At 43.2% G+C, this 27,834-nt stretch overlaps 1 protein-coding gene across 1 annotated transcript; it reads right to left on the bottom strand.

The window, feature by feature from the left end:
* gdap1l1 (ganglioside induced differentiation associated protein 1-like 1) lies at positions 1 to 24,968 on the bottom strand. The gene is made up of 6 exons (XM_039800966.1): positions 24,416 to 24,968; positions 17,855 to 18,047; positions 10,925 to 11,098; positions 4,616 to 4,710; positions 610 to 724; positions 1 to 503 (listed from the first exon to the last, which is right to left on the bottom strand). Exons 1-6 carry the CDS (start codon positions 24,593 to 24,595, stop codon positions 160 to 162), a joined length of 1,101 nt encoding a protein of 366 aa, XP_039656900.1. The 5' UTR covers positions 24,596 to 24,968; the 3' UTR covers positions 1 to 159.
* Between the last annotated feature and the right edge of the window lie 2,866 nt (positions 24,969 to 27,834).

The raw sequence follows: 27,834 nt of genomic DNA, 5'->3' as shown, positions 1-27,834 counted from the left end.
TTTCTTATCACGGAATGTTTTAATATTCTTTGTTCACCCAGGTAAGTAATAGTGTTCTCTATATAGATTCATTATGTTTTCCTGCAGTCATAAAACATTACAGAAAAGTTGAAACATCACACAAATACACAGACATTTAACGCAACAAGACGGCATTCACTACATGTATTTCTTTTTTAAATACCAGTAGGCAAAGTAGCCCATCCCTCCCAGCGAGCCCATGAGAAAAGAGGCCCCGAAGAAGGACGGTGGCTTCTTTTTTACCATCCGGAAGGCGTTGGGTAGGACCGCCGACAGAAGGGTCGTGTGGATGTCGCCCAAGACCCTGCGGAAAGCGTAGCGTTTTTGCACACGCACAAAAAAGGACTGCAGGTTGGGTCGGCTGCCGTCCTCCCAGTATTTCTTAGAAAGTCCCAAGAACTTGAGCCTGTGCAACAAGGCTCCGAGGCAGACGTCAGCTAGTGTAAATTCAGGTCCACATAGCCACAACTCACACTTTTGACCTGCAAGGGAAGGAAAAGAAGACAAAAAAACTTAAAAATACACAGACATTGTTGGAAATATTTGGAATATGGTTCTGTTACGATAAAAGATAGTCATGATTCATACCTTGATACTCTAGTTTTCTTTTCTCCAGCTCAGCCTCCACTTGATCTAGAACCATGGCTAACTCCCCCAGAATTTTCTTCAGGTAATTGACGTTATCATGGTCCAAGATTTTTGCCTGACAATCATTTAAGAAGGGGTTTAAAAAAAAATAATACTGGAAGAGGCAAACCAGCATGCACACCTGGGAAATCCTAAATTCAAAATGGAAAAAATTCAAAATGGTTAAACACAAAAGTATGTAAGACTCCCCCAGTACAGTACCCATGTTAATAAAAACAAAAAAATAGATAAATAACTGATGTGGAATTCAACTTTGGTGAATGTTGACTAGCAAAGAAGTGTGTGTGGTTGACCCCACTTGGCTTGTCATTGGCTGTAGTTTTCTCAGTGAGCCAAGATGGAGGAGATGATATTGTATAATATTGGCTACACAGCTGCACTAGACTTTAGACTTTATACTTTATTGTCCCCAAGAGCAAATTCCTAATCACAACACTGTACATTATGGACAGCGCGCTTACAGAAAAACGAAAGTACGAACGTAACAGAATGACACAAAATAACACAGACAGATAAAGGCCCTGACACACCAACCCGACGGCCGACCGTCGGACTGATCAGCCCCCCCCCTTGAGGTCAAAAAAGTGCCTCGGAACACGCCGAAGTCACGCCGACATGAGCGTACGTTCTGTGCGTGTGCGAGACGTAATACATTTCCATAACAGCAGGCGGCGCTAATCTGTATTGTCGCCCAAAAAACGAACGCGTCACAGGGGTCTGGCTTCTCCCGAATTTCAAAGCCGGCCATTTAGGGCGGCTCGTTCAGAATACGATCTCGTATTTTACCAAAATAGTTCACCGAAACGTGTTTCTGAAAACATTTTAAGCGAGAAACAGGCCGTGCAGTTGCTGAATCGGTCTGTTTTTTTGATCGACAAAGGTCAGTTTGAAAGATTTTCCACCAACGTTTTAGGCTTCTTTAGGTCATTCATAGGTCACAGGTCAGGGGAAGAGAATATTTGGTCAATATTTGGTCTCTAATAACCAAACCTCATCATTCATGAAGATGTTTGTCTTTCTACAGATTTAGAAAGTCTAGACAGCTGCATGATAAGGGAATGTTTTTTTTTTTTCAGGACTGTCTCCTTTTGGAGGGCGGAGGAAACAGGCTAAAGGGGCCTGCCACAGTTTCTCACGCGTCCCGGAGCTAGGCTTGAAGCTTTAGAGCATAACTTTATTATTATATTACTTAAATATCAATAAACGTCCATTACATTAAAGCATTGCCAAATTAGTTGATACAAAGCTAATCAAGACTATCAGCTCCACAAAACTCTCTCTGTGTTTTTCAGTATGGCTATGTTCAGAAAATGGTGTCGTCCGCCGACTTTCACGCGCAGAAAATCGAGCAAAGACGATTACATTTTCTGTCCTCCTTGGCTCCGTTTGTTGTCATTACTTAGAGTTCCTCATGGGGGAGACATAAACTACACTCTAGCTTTAAGGTGACCGTCTTTAGTTTTCAGTGCCATCAATATCTTGGCATAACACAAACTTGACAGCTGGGGCTAGAGATATATGCATCTGTCTGTCTACCCTAATCTCCTTGATCAAGATCATTAAATGCTCATGTGTAAGACATCAAGTCACCTGCAATTGTGCATGTGTGACCGACCGTGCCCTAAGAGTTTTCAGCCACAAGGTTATACTTCCCTACTACTATTTCCCTTAAAGGTCCAATGGCATGAAAATGTCACTTTATGAGATTTTTTTATCATTAATATGAGTTCCCCCAGCCTGCCTATGGTCCCCCAGTGGCTAGAAATGGTGATAGGTGTAAACCGAGCCCTGGGTATCCTGCTCTGTCTTTGAGAAAATGAAAGCTCAGATGGGCCGATCTGGAATCTTGCTCCTTATGAGGTCATAAGGAGCAAGATTACCTCCCCTTTCTCTGAGAAAGAGAGAGACATCATGCTTGCAAACAAGCAAGGCAAATGGTCAAGGCCATACCCCCCTCCCCCCTCCTCCTCAATAGCATTTAAAGCTACAGACACAGAAATGGCACATACTAAAGAAAGCTCATTGTGGGACTGGCTCTAGTGGCTGTAATTCTGCACCAAGGCTGAATTTCGGGAAAGAGACTTCAGATACAGTATTAGGGGACCACTAAGGCCTATATAAAAGAGACTTCAGATACAGTATTAGGGGACCACTAAGGTCTATATAAAAGAGACTTCAGATACAGTATTTTGGTTGACCACTAAGGCCTATATAAAAGAGACTTCAGATACAGTATTAGGGGACCACTAAGGCCTATATAAAAGAGACTTCAGATACAGTATTAGAGGACCACTAAGGTCTATATAAAAGAGACTTCAGATACAGTATTTTGGTTGACCACTAAGGCCTATATAAAAGAGACTTCAGATACAGTATTAGAGGACCACTAAGGTCTATATAAAAGAGACTTCAGATACAGTATTAGGGGACCACTAAGGCCTATATAAAAGAGACTTCAGATACAGTATTAGAGGACCACTAAGGTCTATATAAAAGAGACTTCAGATACAGTATTAGGGGACCACTAAGGCCTATATAAAAGAGACTTCAGATACAGTATTAGGGGACCACTAAGGTCTATATAAAAGAGACTTCAGATACAGTATTTTGGTTGACCACTAAGGCCTATATAAAAGAGACTTCAGATACAGTATTAGGGGACCACTAAGGCCTATATAAAAGAGACTTCAGATACAGTATTAGAGGACCACTAAGGTCTATATAAAAGAGACTTCAGATACAGTATTTTGGTTGACCACTAAGGCCTATATAAAAGAGACTTCAGATACAGTATTAGAGGACCACTAAGGTCTATATAAAAGAGACTTCAGATACAGTATTAGGGGACCACTAAGGTCTATATAAAAGAGACTTCAGATACAGTATTAGAGGACCACTAAGGCCTATATAAAGGAGACTTCAGATACAGTATTAGGGGACCACTAAGGTCTATATAAAAGAGACTTCAGATACAGTATTAGGGGACCACTAAGGTCTATATAAAAGAGACTTCAGATACAGTATTAGGGGACCACTAAGGTCTATATAAAAGCATCCAAAAAGCAGCATGCCATAGGACCTTTAAGAAAAGTCTGAAGATTTACGGAAAGTCTGAAGAAAAGGCTCAAACAGCCAGAGAGCATTGTAACGCTTTGCTGATTTCCCAGTGTATAGTTGTTGAGATATTTCAGTCTGGTCAAAGTGGAGGATCAATCACCCAATCAACACACTGCCATGCCCGGAGCTAACCATGCTGACACACACTCAGCTCTGCCTCATCGATTCAAAGCCTCACATTTCGTTTACACAGCCCTGGTGAACCAGCTGTTTAAATCAGTGTGCGGGGATGTATTTCTCTCTGAGCTGTATTCAGGGCAAAGGTACAGTGTTACAGATTGTGCACGCTGCAGAGCGTCCCTTTCCTTTTTTCAGCTCTTTAGTAATAAGAGGCAACTGCTGAAGGCTGTTCATGATGAAATTTCCATCAGCTACAGACTTGGGAATTCAATTATCTGTCAGTGTTAAAACCTAATAAAGACAAATTTGACTTGTGGTGGGTTTGTCTATCACCCAATATTCAGGAGGTAAATAAGCCAACAGAGCTGTCCAAATACTATCTCCTTTATTATATGTCTGTGCTCCTGTACTGTTCATGGGTCAGAACTATTTTCAGGTGCAAATGAATGACATTTAAGGGATTAAAGCCCTGGTTTGGGCTAATGTTTTGGGTTCATTATTACAAACCATTATTTCCCCCTTAAGTCCCATTGAAATAACTTAATTCCATCATTAGTCATGGATAAATGAATGGACATTTCAGGTAAAAAATTATGGGATTCAGTTTAATGAGCGTTACATCTCCCTTGTACACAACATTACAATACATAACGAGGACGTGGAATAAATTAATGCATTTTAATCACGTTAATGAACACATGAAACTCACCATGAGCTTCTTCTGCTTTGACAGGTACGGTTCTGTCAGCTGAGGCTCCTCATGGTCCAACTTCATCAGCTCTGTCGCAGCGTTGGCCAGGTGTCCTGAACACACACACACACACACACACACAGTCTATTGATCTATTGATTATGACAACATTGATTTTCACAGTCGGAATAATCAGAAAAATGTTCCAGTTCCCGACTGGTAAAATTTCACACTGCATTAACACTGTGAGATAGGAGTCCTCTTCTAGTTTATTTAGTATATTTATTATCAGTATTTACTGTTGCTGCACTGCAAATATGAGACCAAGTGTGTTTTTTACATGTTATCATTAATCTACGGAATAAGAACAAGAACAAGATGAACCCTGAAGTATTAAAATACTTCCGTGTGGATTATACCTTCAGTCTGCAGCATAGGAATACATTTGACATCTGACAAGACTGATTTAATAGTAGAGTGATACATGATTCAATGTAAAACAAACCGAAGTGGTTGAGCACATTATAAAATCACAGATGCTTTCCGTTAAATACTCCATCAGGTTGGTTTTATAGATTGGATGGGATTTACAAGCCGAGACTAATGACCTGATGGAAAGAGCGCTACAGAGGCCTGGTATCAGCTGTTGGGATGTATAATCCATGGCATCACTACAAAGTGCTGCGTTGAGGGTTCCTTGATATGGAGTAGCGGCAAACTACACACAGTATGCTAATCGAGCCGTGCACATAAATTCTGCAAGGAGTGTTTTTGCTTTAGGAGACTAGTTGGTTCCAAAGTTGAAGCTCATTCACCTCGAGAGCTTGTAAATATTCACAACAATGAGTGCAAAACACTGAAATCTAGTTATATTGCATATCACAAACAGAAATACACACAGAAAATGGGGCAAAACACAAACCGCATCTAGTTTTTATCTTGTCCAAAGTACCAAAAGTACATTTCCTGAATAATGTATGTTACTGGATTATGATTCTATCCTATCTATAACGATGTATTATTATTTATTAGTTGATTTATATTTTGTATTAATAATCTGAATCTGCAAAGTAACTAGTAACTAATATTATCAGATACATGTAGTGGAGTAGAAGTATAAGCAGCATCAAATGGGAAGACTACCAAAGTACGGTACTTGAGTAAATGCAGTTAGTTACATGAGAGATGATGAGAATGGAATTTAATTTATAAAAGATATATTGCTAACACACACATATCAAACATGTGTGAACATGCATTGTGAAATGCAGCAGAACACATTGTCACATTCAATCCTGCTGCATCACTGCACAATACGAGGTGAATCTGTAAACTCTGTGTGCCTTTTTATACACACTTGACGGGATTCAGTTGCTAGAAGTTGCTAGTTTTTCAGTTGCTAGTTTAAAGTCGGTCAGTTCGTGGCTCTGAGACAATCATCGGTCTTTATACTGTGGGTCTTTTTTTAGCAACAATGGTTTGGGCAGGATGGACCCTCCTGAGTAAAGCAGGACTCTCCAAGAGTTCCTGACTGATGAGAAAGGTCCAGCCCCTGTTAGGCTAAGTTTGATTTTATTTTAAATTTTTTTTATTATACTTGCAGCTTTGCTGTGCCGAGGTTGAGATGATTGGGCAGAGGTCTTTAATCTGTAACAGAGTCCCAAGGTAAAACAAGAGATGGTTCGATACCATTTTTTGCTTCCCGATACCAATTCCGATAGCTGAACTTGCGTATTGGACGATACCGAGTACCGATCCGATACCAGTGTGTCATACATTGTATTATGTTTTAACAGCTGTGTACTACTAACCCTTTATGGATGGGATATGATTGCTATCATTGTTGTTCGGTTCCTGGTTCAGGTTAAACTCTTTGTGAAACATGAACAAACACAAACAATGAATGCCACAGAACTTATTATTATCCAGTTTGATGGGACGTAAAAAGAACGGAAAAAGAACATCAATGAACTACTTTAAAGCTTTAGTGCGTAACTTTTTGATATTAATGAACGCCTGTTACATTCAAGCCGTTGCCAAATGAGTTGCTACAAAGTTAATCAAGACTATCGGCTCCAAACAACTCTCCCTGATTTCTCATTATGACTATGTTCAGAAGGTTGTGGCGTCCGGCGACTTTCGTGCGCAGAAACTCGAGTGAAGATAATCACCTCTTCTGAAGAGTCCATTATGGTTTTTTTTAATCTTCCGTGTCCTCCTTGGCTACTAGCAACTGTGTGGAGGAGTGGTAGGGGGGGTGTGCGCGGTCACGGAAGGCTTGTATCATGTGGACGCGCCGACAGTGTTGTTGTCATTACTTAGAATTCCTCATGGGGGCAACAGAAACTACGCACTATAGCTTTAAAGTAAATTTTCTTCTCGGCTAAATAAAGTTCTATCTGATCAATGCATGAACTCCAGTACTTTCCGATACCGGGACCAGCATTTTAGGCACTATCGGAGGCTTTTCTGATACCGGTATCGGTACCAGAACATCTCTACTTAAAACCGGGTCAGTTTTAGCAGTCAGGGCCCAACAGGCTCTGGAACGACCTGCCCGACGAACTCAAGCTCGCTGAGTCGGCAACATCTAGTACTCTTAGCTCACTAATTAACATGTTATAAATTGTTTAATCTGTTCAATGACTGAAGTGCAATTAGACGCCAAGAAAGTAGAATGTTAAACATCCGTTTAAGAAATACTCTCATTGGCCAGCATTCCCCTGATTTTACATGCCCATTTGATTGGTCGTTAAACATTATTTGTTATTTTTATCCATCCATCCATCCATCCATCTTCGTCCACTTATCCGGTGTCGGGTCGCGGGGGGAGCAGCTCCAGCAGGGGACCCCAAACTTCCCTTTCCCGAGCAACATTAACCAGCTCCGACTGGGGGATCCCGAGGCGTTCCCAGGCCAGGTTGGAGATATAATCCCTCCACCTAGTCCTGGGTCTTCCCCGAGGCCTCCTCCCAGCTGGACGTGCCTGGAACACCTCCCTAGGGAGGCGCCCAGGGGGCATCCTTACCAGATGCCCGAACCACCTCAACTGGCTCCTTTCGACGCAAAGGAGCAGCGGCTCTACTCCGAGCTCCTCACGGATGACTGAGCTTCTCACCCTATCTCTAAGGGGACGCCGCCACCCCTCCTGAGGAAACCCATTTCGCCGCTTGTACCCTGGATCTCGTTCTTTCTTTCGGTCATGACCCAGCCTTCATGACCATAGGTGAGGGTAGGAACGAAAACTGCCGGTAGATCGAGAGCTTTGCCTTCTGGCTCAGCTCTCTTTTCGTCACAACGGTGCGATAGATGGAATGTAATACCGCACCCGCGCTCGCCGATTCTCCGACCAATCTCCCGGCTCCATTATCCCCTCACTGCGAACAAAACCCCAAGGTACTTGAACTCCTTCACTTGGGGTAAGGACTCATTCCCTACCTGGAGAAGGCATTCCATCGGTTTCCTGCTGAGAACCATGGCCTCCGATTTAGAGGTGCTGATCCTCATCCCAACCGCTTCACACTCGGCTGCGAACCGATCCAGTGAGTGCTGAAGGTCGCAGGCCGATGATGCCATCAGGACCACATCATCTGCAAAAAGCAGCGATGAGATCCCCAGCCCACCGAACTGCAACCCCTCCCCACCCCGACTACGCCTCGATATCCTGTCCATAAATATTACAAACAGGATTGGTGACAAAGCGCGGCCCTGGCGGAGGCCAACCCTCACCTGAAACGAGTCCGACTTACTGCCGAGAACCCGGACACAGCTCTCACTTTGGTCGGTACAGAGATTGGATGGCCCTGAGTAGAGACCCCTCACCCCATACTCCCCCAGCACCTCCCACAGTATCTCCCGGGGGGACCCGGTCATACGCCTTCTCCAAATCCACAAAACACATGTAGACCGGTTGGGCATACTCCCAGGCCCCCTCCAGGATCCCTGCGAGAGTGAAGAGCTGGTCCGTTGTTCCACGCAGCCAGGACGGAATCCGCATTGTTCCTCCTCAACCTGAGGTTCGGCTAATCGGCCGAACCCTCCTTTCCAGCACCTTGGAGGTAGACTTTACCAGGGAGGCTGAGAAGTGTGATACCCCTGTTATTGGCACACACCCTCTGGTCCCCCTTTTTAAAAAGGGGAACCACCACCCCAGTCTGCCACTCCTTTGGCACTGTTCCAGACTTCCACGCAATGTTGAAGAAGACGTGTCAACCAGGACAGCCCCTCCACACCCAGAGCCTTGAGCATTTCTGGACTGATCTCATCAATCCCGCCGGGCTTTGCCACTGTGGAGTTGTTTGACTACATCAGTGACTTCCGCCCGGAAATCAACGACAATCCCCCGTCATCCTCCAGCTCTGCCTCTAACATAGAGGGCATATTAGTCGGATTCAGGAGTTCCTCAAAATGCTCCTTCCACCGCCCTATTACCTCCTCAGTTGAGGTCAACAGTGTCCCATCCTTACTGTACACAGCTTGGATGGTTCCCCTTCCCCTCCTGAGGTGGCGAACAGTTTTCCAGAAGCACTTTGGTGCCGACCGAAAGTCCTTCTCCATGTCTTCTCCAAACTTCTCCAACACCCGCTGCTTTGCCTCTTTCACGGCAGAGGCTGCACGCCCGGCCCCTTTGGTCCCCTGCAACTGCCTCCGGAGTCCTCTGGGATAACATATACCAGAAAGACTCCTTCTTCAGTCGGACGGCTTCCCTGACCCCGCGTGTCCACCCACGGTGTTCGTGGGTTACCGCCCCTTGAGGCACCTAAGACCCTAAGACCACAGCTCCCCGCGCAGCTTCAGCAATGGAAACTTTGAACATTGTCCACTCGGGTTCAATGCCCCCAGCCTCCACAGCAGGATGCACGAAAGCTCCGCCCGGAGGTGCGAGTTGAAAGTCCGTTGGACAGGGCCTCCTCAGACGTTCCCAATTTACCCGCACTACACGTTTGGGCTTACCAGGTCTGTCCAGAGTCTTCCCCACCCCTGACCCAACTCACCACCAGATGGTGATCGGTTTGACAGCTCTGCCCCTCTCTTCACCCGGAGTGTCCAAAACATACGGCCTCAGATCAGATGAAACGATTATAAAATCGATCATTGACCTTCGCCTAGGGTGCTCTGGTACCAGGTACACTTATGAGCATCCCTATGTTCGAACATGGTGTTCGTTATAGACAATCCATGACTAGCACAGAAGTCCAACAACAAACAACCACTCTGGTTTAGATCAGGGAGGCCGTTCCTCCCAATCACGCCTCCCAGGTGTCTCCATCATTGCCCACGTGTGCGTGAAAGTCCCCCAGCAGAACAATGGAGTCCCCCACTGGCGCCCCATGCAGGACTCCCCTCAAGGTCTCTAAAAAAGGCCGAATACTCCGAACTCCTGTTTGGTGCATATGCACAAACAACAGTCAGAGTTTTTCCCCACAACCCGCAGCGTAGGGGAGGCGACCCTCTCGTCCACCGGGGTAAACTCCAACGTAGCGGCTCAGCCGGGGGCTTGTTAGTATCCCCCACACCCGCCCGGGCGCCGCACACCCTGAGCAACTCCGGAGAAGAAAAGAGTCCAACCCCTATCCAGGAGTACGGTTCCAGAACCGAGACTGTGCGTAAAGGTAAGCAACACCAGATCTAACCGGTACGCGCTCCACCTCCCGCACCAGTTCCGGCTCCTTCCCCACAGAGAGGTGACGTTCCAGTCCCCAGAGCCAGCGTCTGCTGCCCGGGTCTGGTCCGTCGAGGCCCCTGACCTTCACTGCCACCCATGTGGCAGCGCACCCGACGCGGTTTTTTGTTCCCCCCGGGGGGGGGGGGGGGGGGGAAAAAGGGGGGGGAGAATTTCGGGCTCCCCGGCCGGCCTCCGTGGCAAAACCCGGCCACCAGGCCTGCGCCCGACGAGCCCGCCCGTCTGGGCCTGGCTCCAAACGGGGGCCCCGGGCTTCCTCCGGGCAGGGTCACTCCATTTCTACCTTGTTTTTCCATTGGGGTTTTTGAACCATTCTTTGTCTGGCCCCTCACCTGAGACCACTTTGCCTTGGGAGACCCTACCAGGAGCACAAAGCTCCAGACAACACAGCCCTCAGGTTCACAGAGACACACAAACCTCTCCACCACGATAAGGTGATGGTTCACGGAGAAGTTTTTATGTTGATTTTAATTTGCTACTTTATTTGCAGCACCTTATATCTTTATGTATATTTCTTACTATATATATATATATATGTTTTGTATATATATTTAAATACAAAACATCTGCCCTGTTCTTCTTCTACTTAATGCAGAATTATAAACACTCCTGCCTACACACAACGGTTAGGTGGCGTCACTTACTACGTATTTCTGCGGTGGCGTACTTTGGGATCATAGAGTCGGTGGTGAGCTCCGGATGGAGGATGCAGCCGTGTGTGTAAGCGTCCATGGGCAGACCATCCAGTAGCTGACGGTACTGCTGCACTCGATCGCGGAGAGGCGAATCTGCATCAGGGACCAGCTGAGCCACCGCGTCTGCGGGCGAGACATGGATGTGAAAACAAGCAATACAGAGAAAATACCCAAATGTGGCTCAGAAGCTCGGCACGGCTCTCTGAGGAGAAAACACAGGCTCAGAAAAAGACATGTATGCAGTGTAAATAAAGCCAGCACAGTTGGTCTTTTTCCTGGTATATTTTCATAAACTTTCCAGAACACCTGAGGTTTCTAAGCAACCAGTGTTAAACCTGCATTTAATTCCCCCGAAAATAACGCAATTCTCCTGCTTCAGCTGTCAGGTAGACAACGGCACGCGGCACGGTAACCTGGTAACAGATGACACCTCTCGCTCTCTGCAACACACCAGCAGTCACGTTTCACAAAGCCTGACATTTAAACAATAGCCAGGCAGTCTGAAAGTCATCTCCTGGAGACTTACAGGCTTCTGAGAATTTACGTAGAGTGGAAAAGTAAACGGGTTTAAACTAAAAACACCCCATGAGCTGAAGGTATGACTCCAAGCACAATCCAGGTGAAGAGAAACACAATATATGCTCAGTAAGACGAGGCCACAGCTTCAGAACACACACAGGTCCATCAGGCTACAGTGTAAGCTGGTTGACCCGCTGCTCTATTTATCTGCTGTTGCTCAGGTTAAAGGAATAGTTCGATATTTTGGAAAATGTGCTTATTTGCTTTCTTGCAGGGAGTTGGATGAGAAGATGAATACACTCTGCATATTAGTACTAGTGTTTTGATATTTGATTGTGTTTTGATGTTTGATTGATTCCCTGCACTGTTATTTTTAATTTAGTGTTTGTGTACTCCCTACCTACCTACCTACCTACCTACCTACCTACCTATCTACCTACCTACCTATCTATCTATCTATCTATCTACCTACCTATATATCTAACTATCTATCTATCTATCTATCTATCTATCTATCTATCTATCTATCTATCTAACTATCTATCTATCTATATATCTAACTATCTATCTACCGCTCTACCTCTCTACCTATCTATCTATCTATCTACCTATCTACCTATCTATCTACCTATCTATCTAACTATCTATCTATCTATCTATCTAACTATCTATATATCAATCTATCTATATATCTATCTATCTATATATCTAACTATCTATCTATCTACCCTCTATCTATCTATCTATCTATCTATCTATCTATCTATCTATCAATCTATCTATATATCTATCTATCTATATATCTAACTATCTATCTATCTACCTCTCTATCTATCTATCTATCTATCTATCTATCTATCTATCTATCTATCTATCTATCTATATATCTAACTATCTATCTATATATCTATCTATATATCTATATATATCTACTGTATCTATCTAACCATCGATCTATCTATCTATTTAACTATATATCTATCATCACTAATACAGTTTTTCTCAATCGCTTTAGCACATTTACTGAAACAAACTTACAATTGTCAAAATTCTAAGTACAATCCTCACACCACACATACATTCAGCACATCACTCTATGTGACCTCCAAAAGGTGATTACTCAGTCAAAATAATTAACTCCTGTTTCAAATGTAAATAAATCTGTCAATGAATAAATCATTCTCATCACAACAAACTGTTCCTTGCTTAGACCATGACAGTCAAAATGCATCTTGTGACATGACAGTGTACTCTGAAAGGGTGATAGTTAACAACTCTGTAATATTGTCTAGTTGCTAACATTGTATATTTAGGCAGCTGAATAGTATTGATGTCAGCCATGGCACACACTATACTTCCTCATTGTATGTACACACACCAGCCAACTGTGAAAACATAAAGAAAGCTTGTACAGAAAAATGACTGCAGCAACATTATCAGGAAATACTGTAAAAAAAAGAAAATATGTTGCAAATGTATCAACCTCAAGGGTCATCCAATCTCTCCTCTCTGTCTGGCCTCAACATTTTTTCGACATCACACCTGATATCCTACCTTACAATGCAACGAGGGAACATCTTTTGGAATGACGCAGCCAAAGACAACTTTTACAACAATACCACATAACTATCATGTATCTAATATTCAGTATGTGTGACAGGTTATTGTGATTGTTGGTTGCTTTATTTAGCATGTACTGATTTACACAATGAACATGTGTATAGTTGCATTTGAGGGTAATATGATTCAATAGCAACTGAATGCTAACTATTTTGATCTGCAAGGCTTACTCAATACATTTTGTGCCAAGGCAATGATAAATGATTATAGTCATGTGAACAACTGACCACATGTTTATATAAATAGTCATAAAGTTTGATTGTAAGTTTGATAGCCATTCAACGATTGTGCCAAAGCAATTGAGAAAAACTGTAATCTGACCTTAATGAGTAAAATTGATTTTTAAGTATAAGGCTGCAGACAGCAGCTAAGCTTAGCAGAAGGACTTGAAACATGGATGTATTACAGTATAAGAAGCGGATACAGCGTTCGAGGCGGAGCCCCCGTTCATTCCAATGAAAGTTGCTCAGTGGTGCATGAAGCCTTCATGGAGCCAAAAATGACCCGGATGATCGGCATTACATCCTCACTGTGCGGCCCATAGAGCAGGCGCACTAGAGACCTCCGCCGGCCGAGCCAGCTACTTCCTGTTTAACGCTACGCTAACTTGAATGGGGATTAATCGTGCCGCTCTTCTAGACTTTCCAAATGTTATCGGACCGAATGGATCAAATTCTGACATTGAAAGGAGTCATTTTGCAGGGGGTTGTGACGCTCAAAAGTAGGTCTGTTGGGGAAAAATCTTTTTGGGCCAGAGGGCATCACGTGATTCCACCATTTGGCCGTTGTGTTCAATTTGCTTCAAAGGCCAGCCTGACTCGAAACAGTAGAGACCAGCTAACATGTCTCTGTCCAAAAGTAATGAAATGCACCTACCAGCAACTCTAAAGCTCACTTATTAACACATATATTGTCTGTTTAATCCAAACAAAAACTAAAGTGTAAAACCATCACTTTGTGGTTTCACAGTTTTTTGTTTTTTTTGCTGGACTGTTTCTTGCCCGGGCGCCATAACTCCTGTCTTTTGTGGTTCTGGAGTTGTTTTATCATAAGTATATATTCTATATGACATATTAAACAGACAGATAAGAGAGTGGTATCGATCTTCTTATCGACCTAGACGCCGTGATACAAATACTTTTTACACTTTGGTTTTTGTACAGATGCCAAAATGTCCAAAATGTTGAACTACTCCCTCAACAAGTGTTTTATATTATACTGTCCTAATTCTTGTGCTGGCGACATGCTGCATGGCTGGGGGGGGACTCAGTATTATGAAACCGGTTAGCAGAGCAGGCTGAGCTTTTATCTGTGTGCAGGGTGACAGCAAGCCAGACTCAGGTGCGGCATCGCTGACAAAACAAAGATAGTCAGTTGCTTGCTTGACGATGTTTGGGCAGACGGAGAAGCTTGCAGAGGGGTGGAGCTGCACCTGGCACAGCTCCAGAGAGCTGAGTAATCAGTCCCAGGACCTGCATGCTGACCTGGGCCGCATGCAGTGGTCCTCTGTGGTGGTCTGCTGCAGCACTGTGGGGGAAATATCACATCAGCAACTAACTGAAGAGCAACCCAGTGTTCAAATTAGGGCTGTGCGATTTTAATTACTATTACGATTTCGGTTCCTTATGATCACAAAAACAGGGTGATCGAGAAACACGATTATTTTTCACATTACATTTTGTGAGTCTTGTGTTCTGAATTTTTAAAAAAAATTTCAAATGGGAAAGTATTAAGAGAAATTTCACAGTTCAAGGTGTTTTCACTGTTGATTTGTTAAGCTGTTTCACTGTTTTTTAACTTCAATAAAAACAACATCTTTCCAAAAGACAATGAGTAATCGTGTCAAATAATCACGATTTCCATAATCGAGCAACCCTAGTTCAAACTGTCTTGGAGACAGTGATGCACATTACAGAATATAAGAGCTACTGGTTGTTAGTTGGCAAATACTTTTCACACAGTGAGAGCCCTCTGCTGCATCTCACTAACACTGTAAAGTAGTCTAAGTACCGGTATAAGAGTCTCTTCTGAGACATCTGCACTTTCCAGGCCAGCTGCAGCACACGTTGCCAGCATTCATTAGGGATTCCCTATCCATTATAGCTGCCGATGTCCATACGAGTTCAAACCAGCCTAGATCGACGACGTTCCACTTCCGGGATTGCTCCGGTGCCGCCAGAAATTCCGCCGGATGTCCCTCATTTCGGCCTGATGTCCCACACCTTCCTCTTTCTTTGTGTTGGCGTTCTAAACTCCGTTGGATTTCTGAGGACTATGGTTAACTGCTCCTCAGATCTCTGCAGGGTAAATCCAGACAGCTAGCTAGACTATCTGTCCAATCGGAGTTTTCTGTTGCACGACTAAAACAACTTTTGAACGTACACACGTTCCACCAAAACAAGTTCCTTCCCGGGGCTATTTTGCAGAGACACCGTTGTTCCGTCCGGCGCTTAGCTCCGCCCAAGACGATTGTGATTGGTTTAAAGAAATTCCAATAAACCATCATGGAAGTGCTGTGTGGACTAGCCAGAACTTCCTCCGCAGCGCTGTGGAGGAAGGTCTGGCAATGCGAGACTTTTTCAAAATAACTTGTTCCAAAATAAATGAATGCAGTTACCGGCATGCAGCACACTATCAAACAGGTAAAAGGAAAGAGCTGTCTGAAAGAGAACAGGACATTAAACACCAGGGGCAGCTACTGCCTTCTAGCCTTTTATTACTGACCAAGCAGTGAACCACATCATCTGCAAAGCTTTCAAGCACCGCTGCTCCCAACCAGTGACCACACACTAACCTTAGACAAGGGAGTTCTCCAGTTATTGGCCAGCATTCCTCAGGCCTTTACTGGTATGAGGCTCGCAGGACATTACATAACGGCATAATATCTCAACTGACCGATCTAAAGGACATGCCACCCACAGAGAATCCAGGATACGGTGTATGCTTCTTAACGTTTGCTTACTCTTGGAACTGCGCAGACAGTGGATGACATTAGTGGCTGTTAAGCCTGAATCTGAGTCACTGTCTCACGATGCACATTGCACATATTGACACATCTTTGCCTACTTTATTTGTTAAATTCTCTCTCTCCTGTTTTGTAGCTGTCTGTCATTTGCCACAAGTTCCCCCCCTCAAGAGATCCATCCAATTTCATCGGATCTAATCAGAAGAGTTCATGTCCGTGACATTGCTGCAAAGACATTGCTGCAACCACTTATAGAGTTTCACAGCACAGTACACACACTGTACAAGGACGACAGATGGCCTCGAAGTGATGGCTTCCAATTGTCTTTGCTACGCAAGCTTCACCAACTGGGTGAAGAATGCAGCCTTGTATTCATGGTAAGCAACAGAGCAAACCAGGCATCTGCCCCCGAAAACCCCGAGATCAAATGTGTGTCTAATGGTTTTGTAGGAAATGAATCAATTGCAAGTACATTTCCCAAAATGCATCACTAAACACCACACTTGATTTCAGACAGAGGCATTCCATTTTGAGCTTTCATTTTTAGATCCATGAGTTGTTTGAAAGCTATGGGGTGTTGGAAAAAAAATCGATTCATGTAAGAATCGCAATTCCTGTCATTCGAGATTCAGAATTGATTCACAACTTCCCGAAAATCTGTTTTTTAAAAGTTTTTTCCCTTACGAAATAACCTAAATATTGTCCAATATCATACTGAATTGTCATAATAAAGTATCGGACTAGGTGGGAAATCCATTTTTTTTTTGCTCCTTGTCTTTTCTGTTTACCTGCTTTTGTCCTCTTAAGCCAAGTAAGCCAAGCTAGTTCCACCTGCCTGTCCGCCTCCCCAGCCTCGGTCCTGGATATCCCCGCTCACAGCCCCAGACTGCCGGCTACCTGCTTCCACGCCCAGCTTCCCCGTTAATCCCCATTTTTGCCGTTCTCTTTTGCTCCTTTTTTTAAATTTTTTTTTTTAAAGGGGAAAGCTGTTCAATTTACCTTAACTGAACAGCTTTGGACTCATTGGAATGGTTATATGACTTTTTTTGAGTTGAATGGTGGTCGTCTCGCTCCCCCCTTGCGCCTGTGAGCGGAAAAACCACCCTTGCAATTTCCGGCCTCTTTTGGCGAGCCGCCGGCCTCAGCGTCGGGAAGTTCGAAATTCGTTACATCGCGAGACCTGATATCACGCGATGTAATGAATTGCTTCACAGGACTGCACACATACGCCCATTCAGGAACCTGCTAACAAGGTAGCGATGGAGTTCTGCACACTATCGTCATGGCTGAAAAGAAGCAGAAAGCTAGGAAAGCATTGTCGGAGGAACAGAGAAAGAGGAAACGGCAGACTGACCGAGAGAGGAGTCAGACACAAGTAAACACAGGAGCTGCCAAATATCTATTCTGAAGATGTAGGGGGAGCTCTATAGAGAAACCTGCGAAGCAAAAAGCGAAGAAATGGCCAAAACTGCATAGCGCCCCTTTAATAAACTGTTTAAACCTGCCTTTGTCTGCATTCACACAACAGTTTGGTTTTGGAAAGATGAAAAAAGACAGTACCCTCCAAACTTTTGCTCTTACTACAGCCCCATGCACACACCTTCAGCATGTAGAAAAACCCAAGCTTGACAGACCTGCCATGACTTGCTGCTCCAGAGCACCCAAAGCAAGACTCTGTCTGTGCTCCATGTTTTGTTTTGTTTTTTAAATCAAAGGTTAACGTGAAGAGAAGAACCAGCATCAGATGAATGAACCACATTGTCACTGCACCATACCTCCCACAAAGGTTTTCTCCAGGTAATCGATAATCTGGTTGTAGTCACTGATGATGGTGTCGCCGTGGAGGAAGACGGGCACCTCCTCACCCAGGTTCAGCCTCATGAACCAGGGCTCCTTGTGCTCCTGCAGCGGCATGCTCACATCCCTCTCCTCGCACACCAGACCCTTCTCGTTGATGACGAGACGGACCTGCAATCACAAACACACACACACACACACACAGCTGGTGAGAAATGAAAGGCATTCATTTAGTCCGTCTTTTTGTTCTAGGGGCGTCAAACCGAAGAAATAATACTGACAACTGACAAATAAAAGTTTGGGCACATTTTTTTTTCATTTATGCACAGGGTGACGCTTTAAAGACGTTATCCAGATGGAGAAACTGAAAAATAAGAGGAAGACTGATGATCCATTTTCTCTGAAGCGAAACAATATCATTGCACAACAAATCCGATTTTTCTGTAGCTGAAAAGAGCGATTAGAATTATACCAAAGCTAAGCAGGGTGGTTAATAGCTTCAGCTATCAGTTTATGACATGATCAAGTTATCGTGTTTGTGTTGTGCTGAATGAATTGTCGTATCTGAATCGTTTGCTTGGTCTGGCAGGATAATGAGATGCTTAACGGCGTGCTAACGTTTGAGCAAAAACCTTCAGGATGCATTGCTCGTGGGATGAAGGATAAGCCAAGGTCCACGGAGAGTTGTTAGCGGGGAATAAGATTAATGAAAGGGAGATGACACTTGGGCTATAAAGTGCTACATTTGGCTGCTTAGGAGGAACGACCAAATGGGGCTTTTACCGAACACGGCCAGACATGGTGTAATGTAATAATACTGAATGATTCAGTAACATAAGCACAGTAATTATAGCAGGGCCGCTCGATCGGACAGCAGGAACCAATCTATGAATGCAGCTGCAAAGTCAAATAAGAAACAGAAGAAAAAAAAAGCTTTTTACATCTCCATCAGCGTGACTTTGTTACACACGAAATCAAGGATTTCGATATAAAACTGTCAAGTGTTTCAGGTCCCAGTCTCAGCACTGCTGAGGTGTCCCTCGGTTAAGCTCACAATAACACAGTCACTGCTGCTTCAAGAGTTAGTTATATAATATTAGTCACTCCTTAGTAATGATGCCAAGTAATTCAGCTGCCTGGGAGGCACAAAATAAACTCCTCTTACTTAACTATATACACTAACTTAGGCTACGTCTGCATTTTACTACCACATTTGCTGTTAACAGTGGTAAAAATGCACAATTTCGAGGTATTTTTCTTGAGTATTATGTTTCTGGGTGGCCAGTGGCCAATGCCCACGTAATATTAAGGCACGACCCCCTTCTGGCCCCACTAACTGTGGCAAATATTTTCATACATTTTTAACCCCACCTTCATCCCCAAAGAGAAGAGGCGATATTATTCATGTGCAGTGATAAATAAAATGTAGGTTAACACTGAATGAGTATTCTTGTGTTTGTTGTTATGTGTGTATCGTTATTCTATTGTAGAACCAAACCTATGGAGGGTTGGTGGTATGTCACGCTTAATGCTTAATATATTTGGTACCCCAAAAATCGCATGTGGCCACCAGCCTGGCCCCTCCAATTTGAAATGGTCTAGACCCGCCTGGTCAGAGGGAAATATTGTACTTTTAACTCCACTACATTAATCTGCTGTGGTTACTAGTTAAAATATTTAGGTTTTACTTAGTTAAAAACATATAAACTTATAAAGGTAAACTTATAGAATACAACACATTGTTCGACATTAAAAGCAACACAAAATCAGTTTCCAGTTCCTCTCACACGGTTTCATTTAAATAACAGCTTGAGGCCCAAAGAGGTAAAAAAAAAATCACAAAAAAGCTAAGATTAGAGAAAGAGAGGAATAAATACTAATTTGTTTAGCAGAACGATTTCCTTGTGACCCTTTGAGAGCAGTAGAAACTTTTAAATGAGGGTGCAGAGTTTTAAAGAAGGGAGGCACATGCACTGTGCAGCCCACAGAGCAGGCACACTAGAGACCACCTCCGCTACTTCCTTCTTTAGCGCTCTGCTAACTTGAATGGGAATTCAATGATTCAATCCTGCCGCTCTTCTAGACTTTCCTAATGTTATCAGACAGAATGGATCAAAGTCGCAGCACTGCCTTGAAGTCGATTAGGCAATGGTTAGGGTTAGGCTTATGGTTAAGCTTAGGTTTTTGGGTTAAAACGTAACGCCTGGGATAGGCGTTACGAGGGGCACTGGCACAAGGGGATATATATTGTCTAAATAAAAACACTTAAAGAACCTCTTTAAAAAAAAACATGTTCGGTTAGAGGGATACGCCACCGTTTGTTGAAATAGAGCTTATCATGGTCCCCCCTAGCTGTAGATAGGTGGGCCAACGCATTTTTTGTGCATGCATTGTTTTAGTCCGGTGCAACACCGGCAGCGCCGTCACTAGTTAGCTTAGCGTAGTGAATGGAATCCTATGTTGCCGGTTAGCATGTTGTGAGTAAAAGTGAGCCAACAAAAGACAAAAAAAACAACCTAATTACTTGCACTGAGACAAAAAAATGTGTTGGCTCGCCTATCTACAGCCAGGGTAGACCGTGATAAGCCCTATTTCAACAAACGGTGGCGTATTTTTTTAAGTAAAAACTGTTTCAAAGAGTACCAGAAATTAAAGGTTATTAAGGTTAGGGTTGCAGCGCTGCCTGGAAGGAGACTTTGGGGGCTTAAAACACCATCTCCACTGTTTGGCTGCTATGTCAAATTGGCACTTCCTTGGTCCTGGTATAAAGTAGTTAAAACAAGCTCCACCTCAACAGTAAAATGCAGCTTACACATTGCTGCATTGGGATTAACAATAATGTAGGGCTGCACAATTAATCGCAATTTTATCGAAATCCCAGTATGCAATGCAATATCCAAATCACAGGGGGGGCGCAATATTTGTTATCTATATATATTAATTTGTTTCAAACCATTCTGAATGAAGTATTGTCGTGCTGCAGAGGCGTCACGGTCTCCAATTCTTATCCTACAGACTAACGAGAAAACATATTAGTTTCTTACAGATGCTTGCAAAACTCACACTATAATCAATTAATTTCTTTTATTTTCATATTTTTCCATTTATATTTGAATAATGATATAAAAAAAAGATCATTCCCTCTAATATCGTGAATCATATCACAATAGCAATAATCGCAATTAGATATTTTCCTCATATCATCATATAACCCTACAACAGTGTACTACAAGGTTTCGCAGGATGAGTACTTTTACTGCTAATTCGTCTGTGCTTGTCCTTGAGTAGGGTTTTGAATGCAGGACTCCCGCAGCAGAGTATTTTTACATTGTTGTATTTTCCTATGGTAAAAATCAGTTGTTAAAGCAACACCAAAGCCCTTTTCCTCTTCGGTCCCCCTACAGGTTGGAAGCGGAATTGTCCATTACCATTATCATTCGAACCCGATCTGGCAAACTTGCATAGTGCGGTTATAGCCGACAGAGGCCGCAAAGCGAATGCAGAAGTGCCGAGTTACGAGTTGATGAACCAATGAAACGATTTTGGAAACATTATTTTAAGGTGCAAAAGAATCTTTGGTGTTGCTTTAATGCATAATTATATTGCTGCTAACTCTCAAATGACTGAGCAGATAATTGCACACTGCCCTCTACGGACACAGTAAACAGCAGAGTGTTACAGCCTCGGTGTACTGAAAGTGTAAATCTCTAACCTGCAGGCTTCAAGGTTTCCAGCGCCCTATTGATCTGTGAAGCTGCCCTCTAAATGTGCTGTTACTCCGGGGTATCGAGCTCCATCTGTCTCTATCTTTACCATATCTGCTGTGTTCACAATACATCACTCATGTGAGGTAGATGAACATACCGCATGGCAAAACTTCAGGCCACGGGAGCACAGTTACAGTGGCAGTTAGTCGTGAAGCATTACAAACACAGAGAAGGATACAGAAAATGGCGTGCAGGAGAAATTCAATGGCTCAGTTTCCCCTCTTTCTTCAGGAACTGGATGAGGCATGCACAGACTTGTCAATAATCCCCCTGAACATCTGATGACGATATTATCTTCACAGGGCTGTGGATCTGTTGGACTCCTTTATCATCGTCCCTTGAGTGTCTCATTGCCAAAGTGTTAACTGGAGGTTGTCTTTTTTAGAGAAAAGAAGTGTTTTCAAGTCTCACAAGATTGACTAAATATAATACTATCTTTCAAGGTGCAGCTGAGCTACTTTGACCAATCACATTGCGAGCATTTGTGTTACATTAAAGGCCCAAAATATTTGGTTCAATTCTGGTGGAGTGGACAACCTAGCGCTTGGCCTCTTAATCTCATAAAATCCATCCCCAAAATGCTATTTGAAGCGCACATCAGCTTGCATAATAACAAATGGCACATAGCATTGTAAACACACATCAGTAATTCAGTGCTGTGACTGCTTTTTTTTCTAAAAAGAAATGCACGCTTGGTACATTCAATCAAGTACTGTAATAAAGTACAAATTTGAGGTACTTGTACCTTACTTCTTTTCTTTTCATGCCACTTTCTTCTTCTACTCCGCTACATTTCAGCGAGAAATATTGTACTTTTTACTCCACTACATTCATCTGACAGCTTTAGTTACTTTACACATTAAGATTTTCGCCCACAAAACACATGCAGTTTATAAAATACAATGTTTATTATAAATGAAACTAGCCAACAATATAACGGCCTACAAGTCCAGCTGAAATGATTAGACCATTACGCATTCAGTTGATTTCCAGAACGGTTTGGATCATTGAAATGTGAGGATTATTCTGCACTGAGTAAATGTTGAGTACATTTTCCTGATGATACTTACATACTTTTAAGTAACATTTTCAATGCAGGACTTTTACCTGTAACAGGGTATTGTTACAGTGTGGTATTAGTACTTTTACTTAAGTCAAGGATCTGAATACTTCTTCCACTACTGTGCATGCCCAATAGTCTGTGCATTGACAGCACAGTGTCACGTGATTGCGAAGTTACTTCAGCTACTCCAGCTCCAGGATTAAGGCGATAATCATGACAGGTAGCGTGGTGTTTACCCTCTGCTGAGAGACAATCAGCAGCTCAGACTCAAGTGGCTAGGAGCCAACAATCGAGCCTTGAAAGTGACGTACCGACATGAGACTTGAGCTCAAGGTGGTTAGAGAGGAATATACAGTAGCACCATGCTTCAGTTCATAGAGACTGAGCCATGGCTGTTCTGGGGCAATATGGAGCGATGGTGCATGCATTGAGCCACTTCTCATGACAAGCATATTTAACCAATCCTGTCGTATGGTGTGTCATAAAAGATGAATCCATCTGCCAATTACTTGTTTAGTGAATCAATCACCCTCACCGTTTTCTAAAATGTATAATGATATAATATATCCTTTATTTGCCTAGTACATTTTACACATACAGACATTAATTAGATCTTGGTAGAAGCATGCTGCGTGCACCCAGAGGAAACCCACGCAAACACGGAAAGAACCCGCAAACTCCACACAGAAAGGCCCGGACCGGGGGATCGAACCCAGCACCCAGCAGTGCACTGAGCACCTGTGCCGCCAAACTCAAGGGGATTTATGTACTGTTGGTTTCATACTAAGGTTTCGGAAATAGGCTACTTAAAACCTCTCACGTTCTGTTTCATCTTACTAAATAGCATGTCATTATGGAATATACACAGGCAGACTTGACAAAGCTCCTCCAGAGCCACAGAAGACATTATACATGATATGTGTTCACAGGCTGAGCAGTCGGTACTCCCTTTGACTAGTAAATTGAACTTGTGTGTAATACTGGTGGAGTGCCGCTTTAATATACATGCTGTTGGTGAAGGAAAGCCCTGTGGATTATACATAAGAGCGAAAACGCCACATGTTGTAGCCTTATACCGGTTATTACTGTGAATGAATCGTGTCTGCTTTCAGAGTTTTTGAAAGGCTTGATTTAATCACACGTTCATTTAACAGGAAAGGTGCAGGTTACTGTCTACCAAAGGTAACCAAAGGTAGACTTAAAGAAGCCCTTAAAACAACAACATATGGTATGATTTGGCTGCAGAAGGGGGAAGATGGCCTTTGGTTTGTTTTGCACATCATTTGAATCAATTATTTAGGATGTCATGTGTCAGAGCAGCACATAGGTTGTAGCCCCATTTAGCAGCTTTAAGGAGACAAAAACAGCTTCAGCATTTCAATGAAAAGGTGGAAGCTGATGAGATATGAGGGGTGATTTAGCCAGTGGTAAATAAACAGAATATTGACCATCCATCTAGCTATATGTCGAGGAAATGAGCAGCATGCAGCGCTTTTCTAACGTGTCAAACGGGAGATCTGCCCAGCTGCAGGATCATATTCATATTCCGGGGGTATGTGCAGGAATATTACATGCACACACAAAAAAACATGTTTTGATCATAACAAACCAACACAGGGAGCTCCACTCTGTAGCATCATGCAAAGAGACGTGGAGCCACCTCCATTTTTATGCTCTGCTCTGTTTTTTTTTTTGGTTGGTTTTTTTACCTTTTGGGAGGTGAAAGACTGAGTCCAGTGGTACAAAACGAGCCTGTCTTTACTGAAGGGTTTGGGCTCTGCCATCGGTTCTTCGCACTGCTCCCCGTCTGTGATTTTGCCGTCTTCGTCCATGGCTGAGATGGGCCACCAGCTACAGTTGGTGGGGGTAACATTGTTGGAAGACGCCATGACAGAGCGTTTTGTGCGTGTGGAGGAGAGAGGAGCGAGGAGGGACAGAAGAGGGGAGAGAGAGAGAGAGAGAGAGAGAGAGAGAGAGAGAGAGAGAGAGAGAGAAGAGAGAGTCAGCTCAGCATCGTCGGTTCACGCGGTCGCAGCATCCGTCATCCGTTCGGACAGCTCCGGTGCTGAAATCGGCTTCACCTCCGAATGAAAGCAGATGATTTTTTCTATAAAAAAAAAATCCATATGTAAATAGCTCCTTACTCGAGCATGCTGCTGCGCTTACAATTAAATCAATGTGTAACCGTATTACATCACGAGGCACGCACAAACATGCGCGGTGGAAACCCGCGGAGGGAGCTTTTTTTCAGCGGAAGGTCAAGCGGCTCTCAATCTCATAAGGACACGATGCAGGCTGTAGACTGTAGCCTACAAGACAAGACCAGTGTCAGGGTTACATTCTCCACATTGTGTACGCCTACACGTGTAACTGGCTAAAAAACAAACAAAAAAGTCAAAGTAAATGTCAACAGATAGCCTATGTGCGTAGGCTATCGGCATCGGCTATGTCTGTGGTGTAAAGTAAGTAGGCCTACTTTTACTCAAACGCAGTAGGCTACAAGCACTTGCTACTTTTTCCTGCTATACTCTCGTTACACTTTGTTACTTTTTACTCCACTGACCGCTGTAGTTAGCCTACTGTAAACTTTTCAGGTTAAGGTTGTAGTGAAAACATACAGTAGCCTAGCCTATCTCACAAAAGTGAGTACACCCCTCACATTTTAGTAAATATTTCATTATATCTTTTAATGGGACAACACTGAAGAAATGACACTTTGCTACAATGTAAAGTATTAAGTGTACAGCTTGTATAGCAGTGTAAATGTGCTGTCCCCTCAAAATAACTCAACACACAGCCATTAATCTAGTCTAAACCGCTGGCAACAAAAGTGAGTACACCCCTATGTTAAATTCCCATAGAGGCAGCCGGATTTTTGGAATTTGGAATTAAAATATATCATCACATACCCTTCACCATACCTAGAGATTGGCATGGTTGTATGTCGGTTAGCCTAATAGCTGGTTTGATTTGCATTGAGAGATGATCTTATGGAAAGTACCCCATGCCAATCTCTAGGTATGGTGAAGGGCATGTGATGATGTGGGGGGGCTATTTTAATTCCAAAGGCCTAGGGAACTTTATCAGGATGCATAGTATCCTGGATCCATGAAATAACTGACCTTTAAAAATAAAAATCTGCCTGCCTCTATAGGAATTTAACATAGGGGTGTACTCACTTTTGTTGCCAGCGGTTTAGACATTAATGGCTGTGTGTTGAGTTATTTTGAGGGGACAGCACATTTACACTGTTATACAAGCTGTACACTTAATACTTTACATTGTAGCAAAGTGTAATTTCTTCAGTGTTGTCCCATTAAAAGATATAATGAAATATTTACTAAAATGTGAGTGGTGTAGGCCTACTCACTTTTGTGAGATACTGTATAACCTTATTAAAAAAATGTATTTTAAAGAAACCAGTACTTCATCTTTTTGGCTTGTGACCGCTCACAGAAAGTAGCCAATGTGTCTTTGGAGCCCCTTGTCACGTTTCTACCAAAGAGCTAGATTTCCCCTTTAAACAGCACATTTCCAGTTAAATAATTGTCCATGAAAACGTTCCAATACTTCACAAGAGAAGCAGAGATAGGCTAAGTCCAAAAACAATGATTTAGGCTCAGCTGAGCAACAGGCTACTAGCAAAATCACTTCTTTCTAACTCCACACGCCCAGAATGTTCTTTTAGTTTTCAAATGTGTAGTCTTCAGACCCAACTATAGACTGGACCAAAGATTCTAACTAAACTGTCTCTGACTGGACTCAAGTGACATCACTTGAGACATCGGTGGCGACCATGGTCCCCGATGCTCAACACTCCACCGTTTGGAAGAGGCTGGACCCGGTTTTAAAGCAGAAAATAGCTCTACCTCCACTAACTGCAACAGTATAGCTATTAATTTATCAGTATCAACATTCTAATGTAGATTATTCAAAATATATTAGTCACATGACCCTGTTTTTCGAGTATGAATAGGCCTACTTTTACTTTTGACGCTTTAAATGTCCAATATGTAATATATTTACTGCAATAAATCAAACAAATGACCCCAATGCGTCATCAGATATTAAGGAAACATGCTAACAACAATGCTAATGCCAGTATTTTCTCCTTTTGAATTTTCCGTTCCGTGACGGAATTTCTGTTGGTGTTTTGGCCTGTGTGTTGTTATCAACTGCCCAGTTTGACAGCCAGGCCGGGTTGCCAGATATACCTGGAAAAACGTAAACCCAGCGTGCTACAGCTGTAACGTTAGTAGGCTACAGCCATGAAAGCAGCAAACAAACAAACAGTATCAACGGAGAAAGATTCAACTCAACCTAAAAAAACGGCGTGTAACGTATTTGAAAGATGGGAGACAGCTTAGAGCCCAAAAGGACGCAGAGTTGGCTAATTTCCTCCTGAACAGGTAGCTAAGCATTAGCTTCAGGCTAATTTATCACGGCTACAAGGGACGGGCATTTTATGTCATTTCAACATTTGTGTAGGCTACTCACATTGAATTATATAGCCAGAGTACCCAAGTTGGTTACTCACAAAAACAAATTGAGACACAGCCAGTAAAGTGATCCCGGCTGGTCCTGGCTAACGCCGCCATGCTAACCCTGCTAACTGCTAGCTAACGTTACCGGAGGACCAGGCAAGCAGGCTGCGGCTGTTTACAACATGTAGCGTTAGCCTGTTCAGTGGCCGTAGCCCATATATATAGCCGTAGCCGACAACGGTGAGTTATTTTAAGCCAAGAGAGTGGGGCGGTAAATCGGAAAGAGAGGACCGTGAGTTTGAAGAGTGTTTAGCGATTGTTGCCGTAATTCTAAGCCAATAAAGTGTGTTCAGTCGGGTGGAGAGGACGGCAAGGTAGTGGTATATCCATGGATGTATTAAGAGAACTGGATACAGTGTTCGGCGGGAAGCCCCGTATATTCCAATGAGAGTGCTCAAAAGCACATAAAGCAAACATAGTGAATGTTAAAAATGTTAAAAACGTGACATTTTAAACAAGGACCCTTTCAATGTTCTTGCTGGTAAGTTGATATACCCCGAAACAAATTATCCGCTGAAATATAGAAGTTTCTTTCGCCAAGCAAAGTCTATGTGAAAAGTCTTTCTGGGCCATGGGGTGCAGTA

This window comes from Perca fluviatilis, chromosome 5, assembly GCF_010015445.1.
Source record: "Perca fluviatilis chromosome 5, GENO_Pfluv_1.0, whole genome shotgun sequence".
Classification (NCBI taxonomy): domain Eukaryota; kingdom Metazoa; phylum Chordata; class Actinopteri; order Perciformes; family Percidae; genus Perca; species Perca fluviatilis.
This window is presented reverse-complemented; position numbering and strand designations above follow the sequence as displayed.

Excerpts from the sequence above, each read along its gene's own strand:
- gdap1l1 (XM_039800966.1), bottom strand. The coding sequence starts at position 24,595 with ATGGCGTCTTCCAACAATGTTACCCCCACCAACTGTAGCTGGTGGCCC. Across the intron at positions 18,048-24,415 it reads AGTCTTTCACCTCCCAAAAG|GTCCGTCTCGTCATCAACGA; the intron begins GTAAAAAAACCA and ends TTGTGATTGCAG. Across the intron at positions 4,711-10,924 it reads CGCCACCGCAGAAATACGTA|GACACCTGGCCAACGCTGCG; the intron begins GTAAGTGACGCC and ends GTGTGTGTTCAG.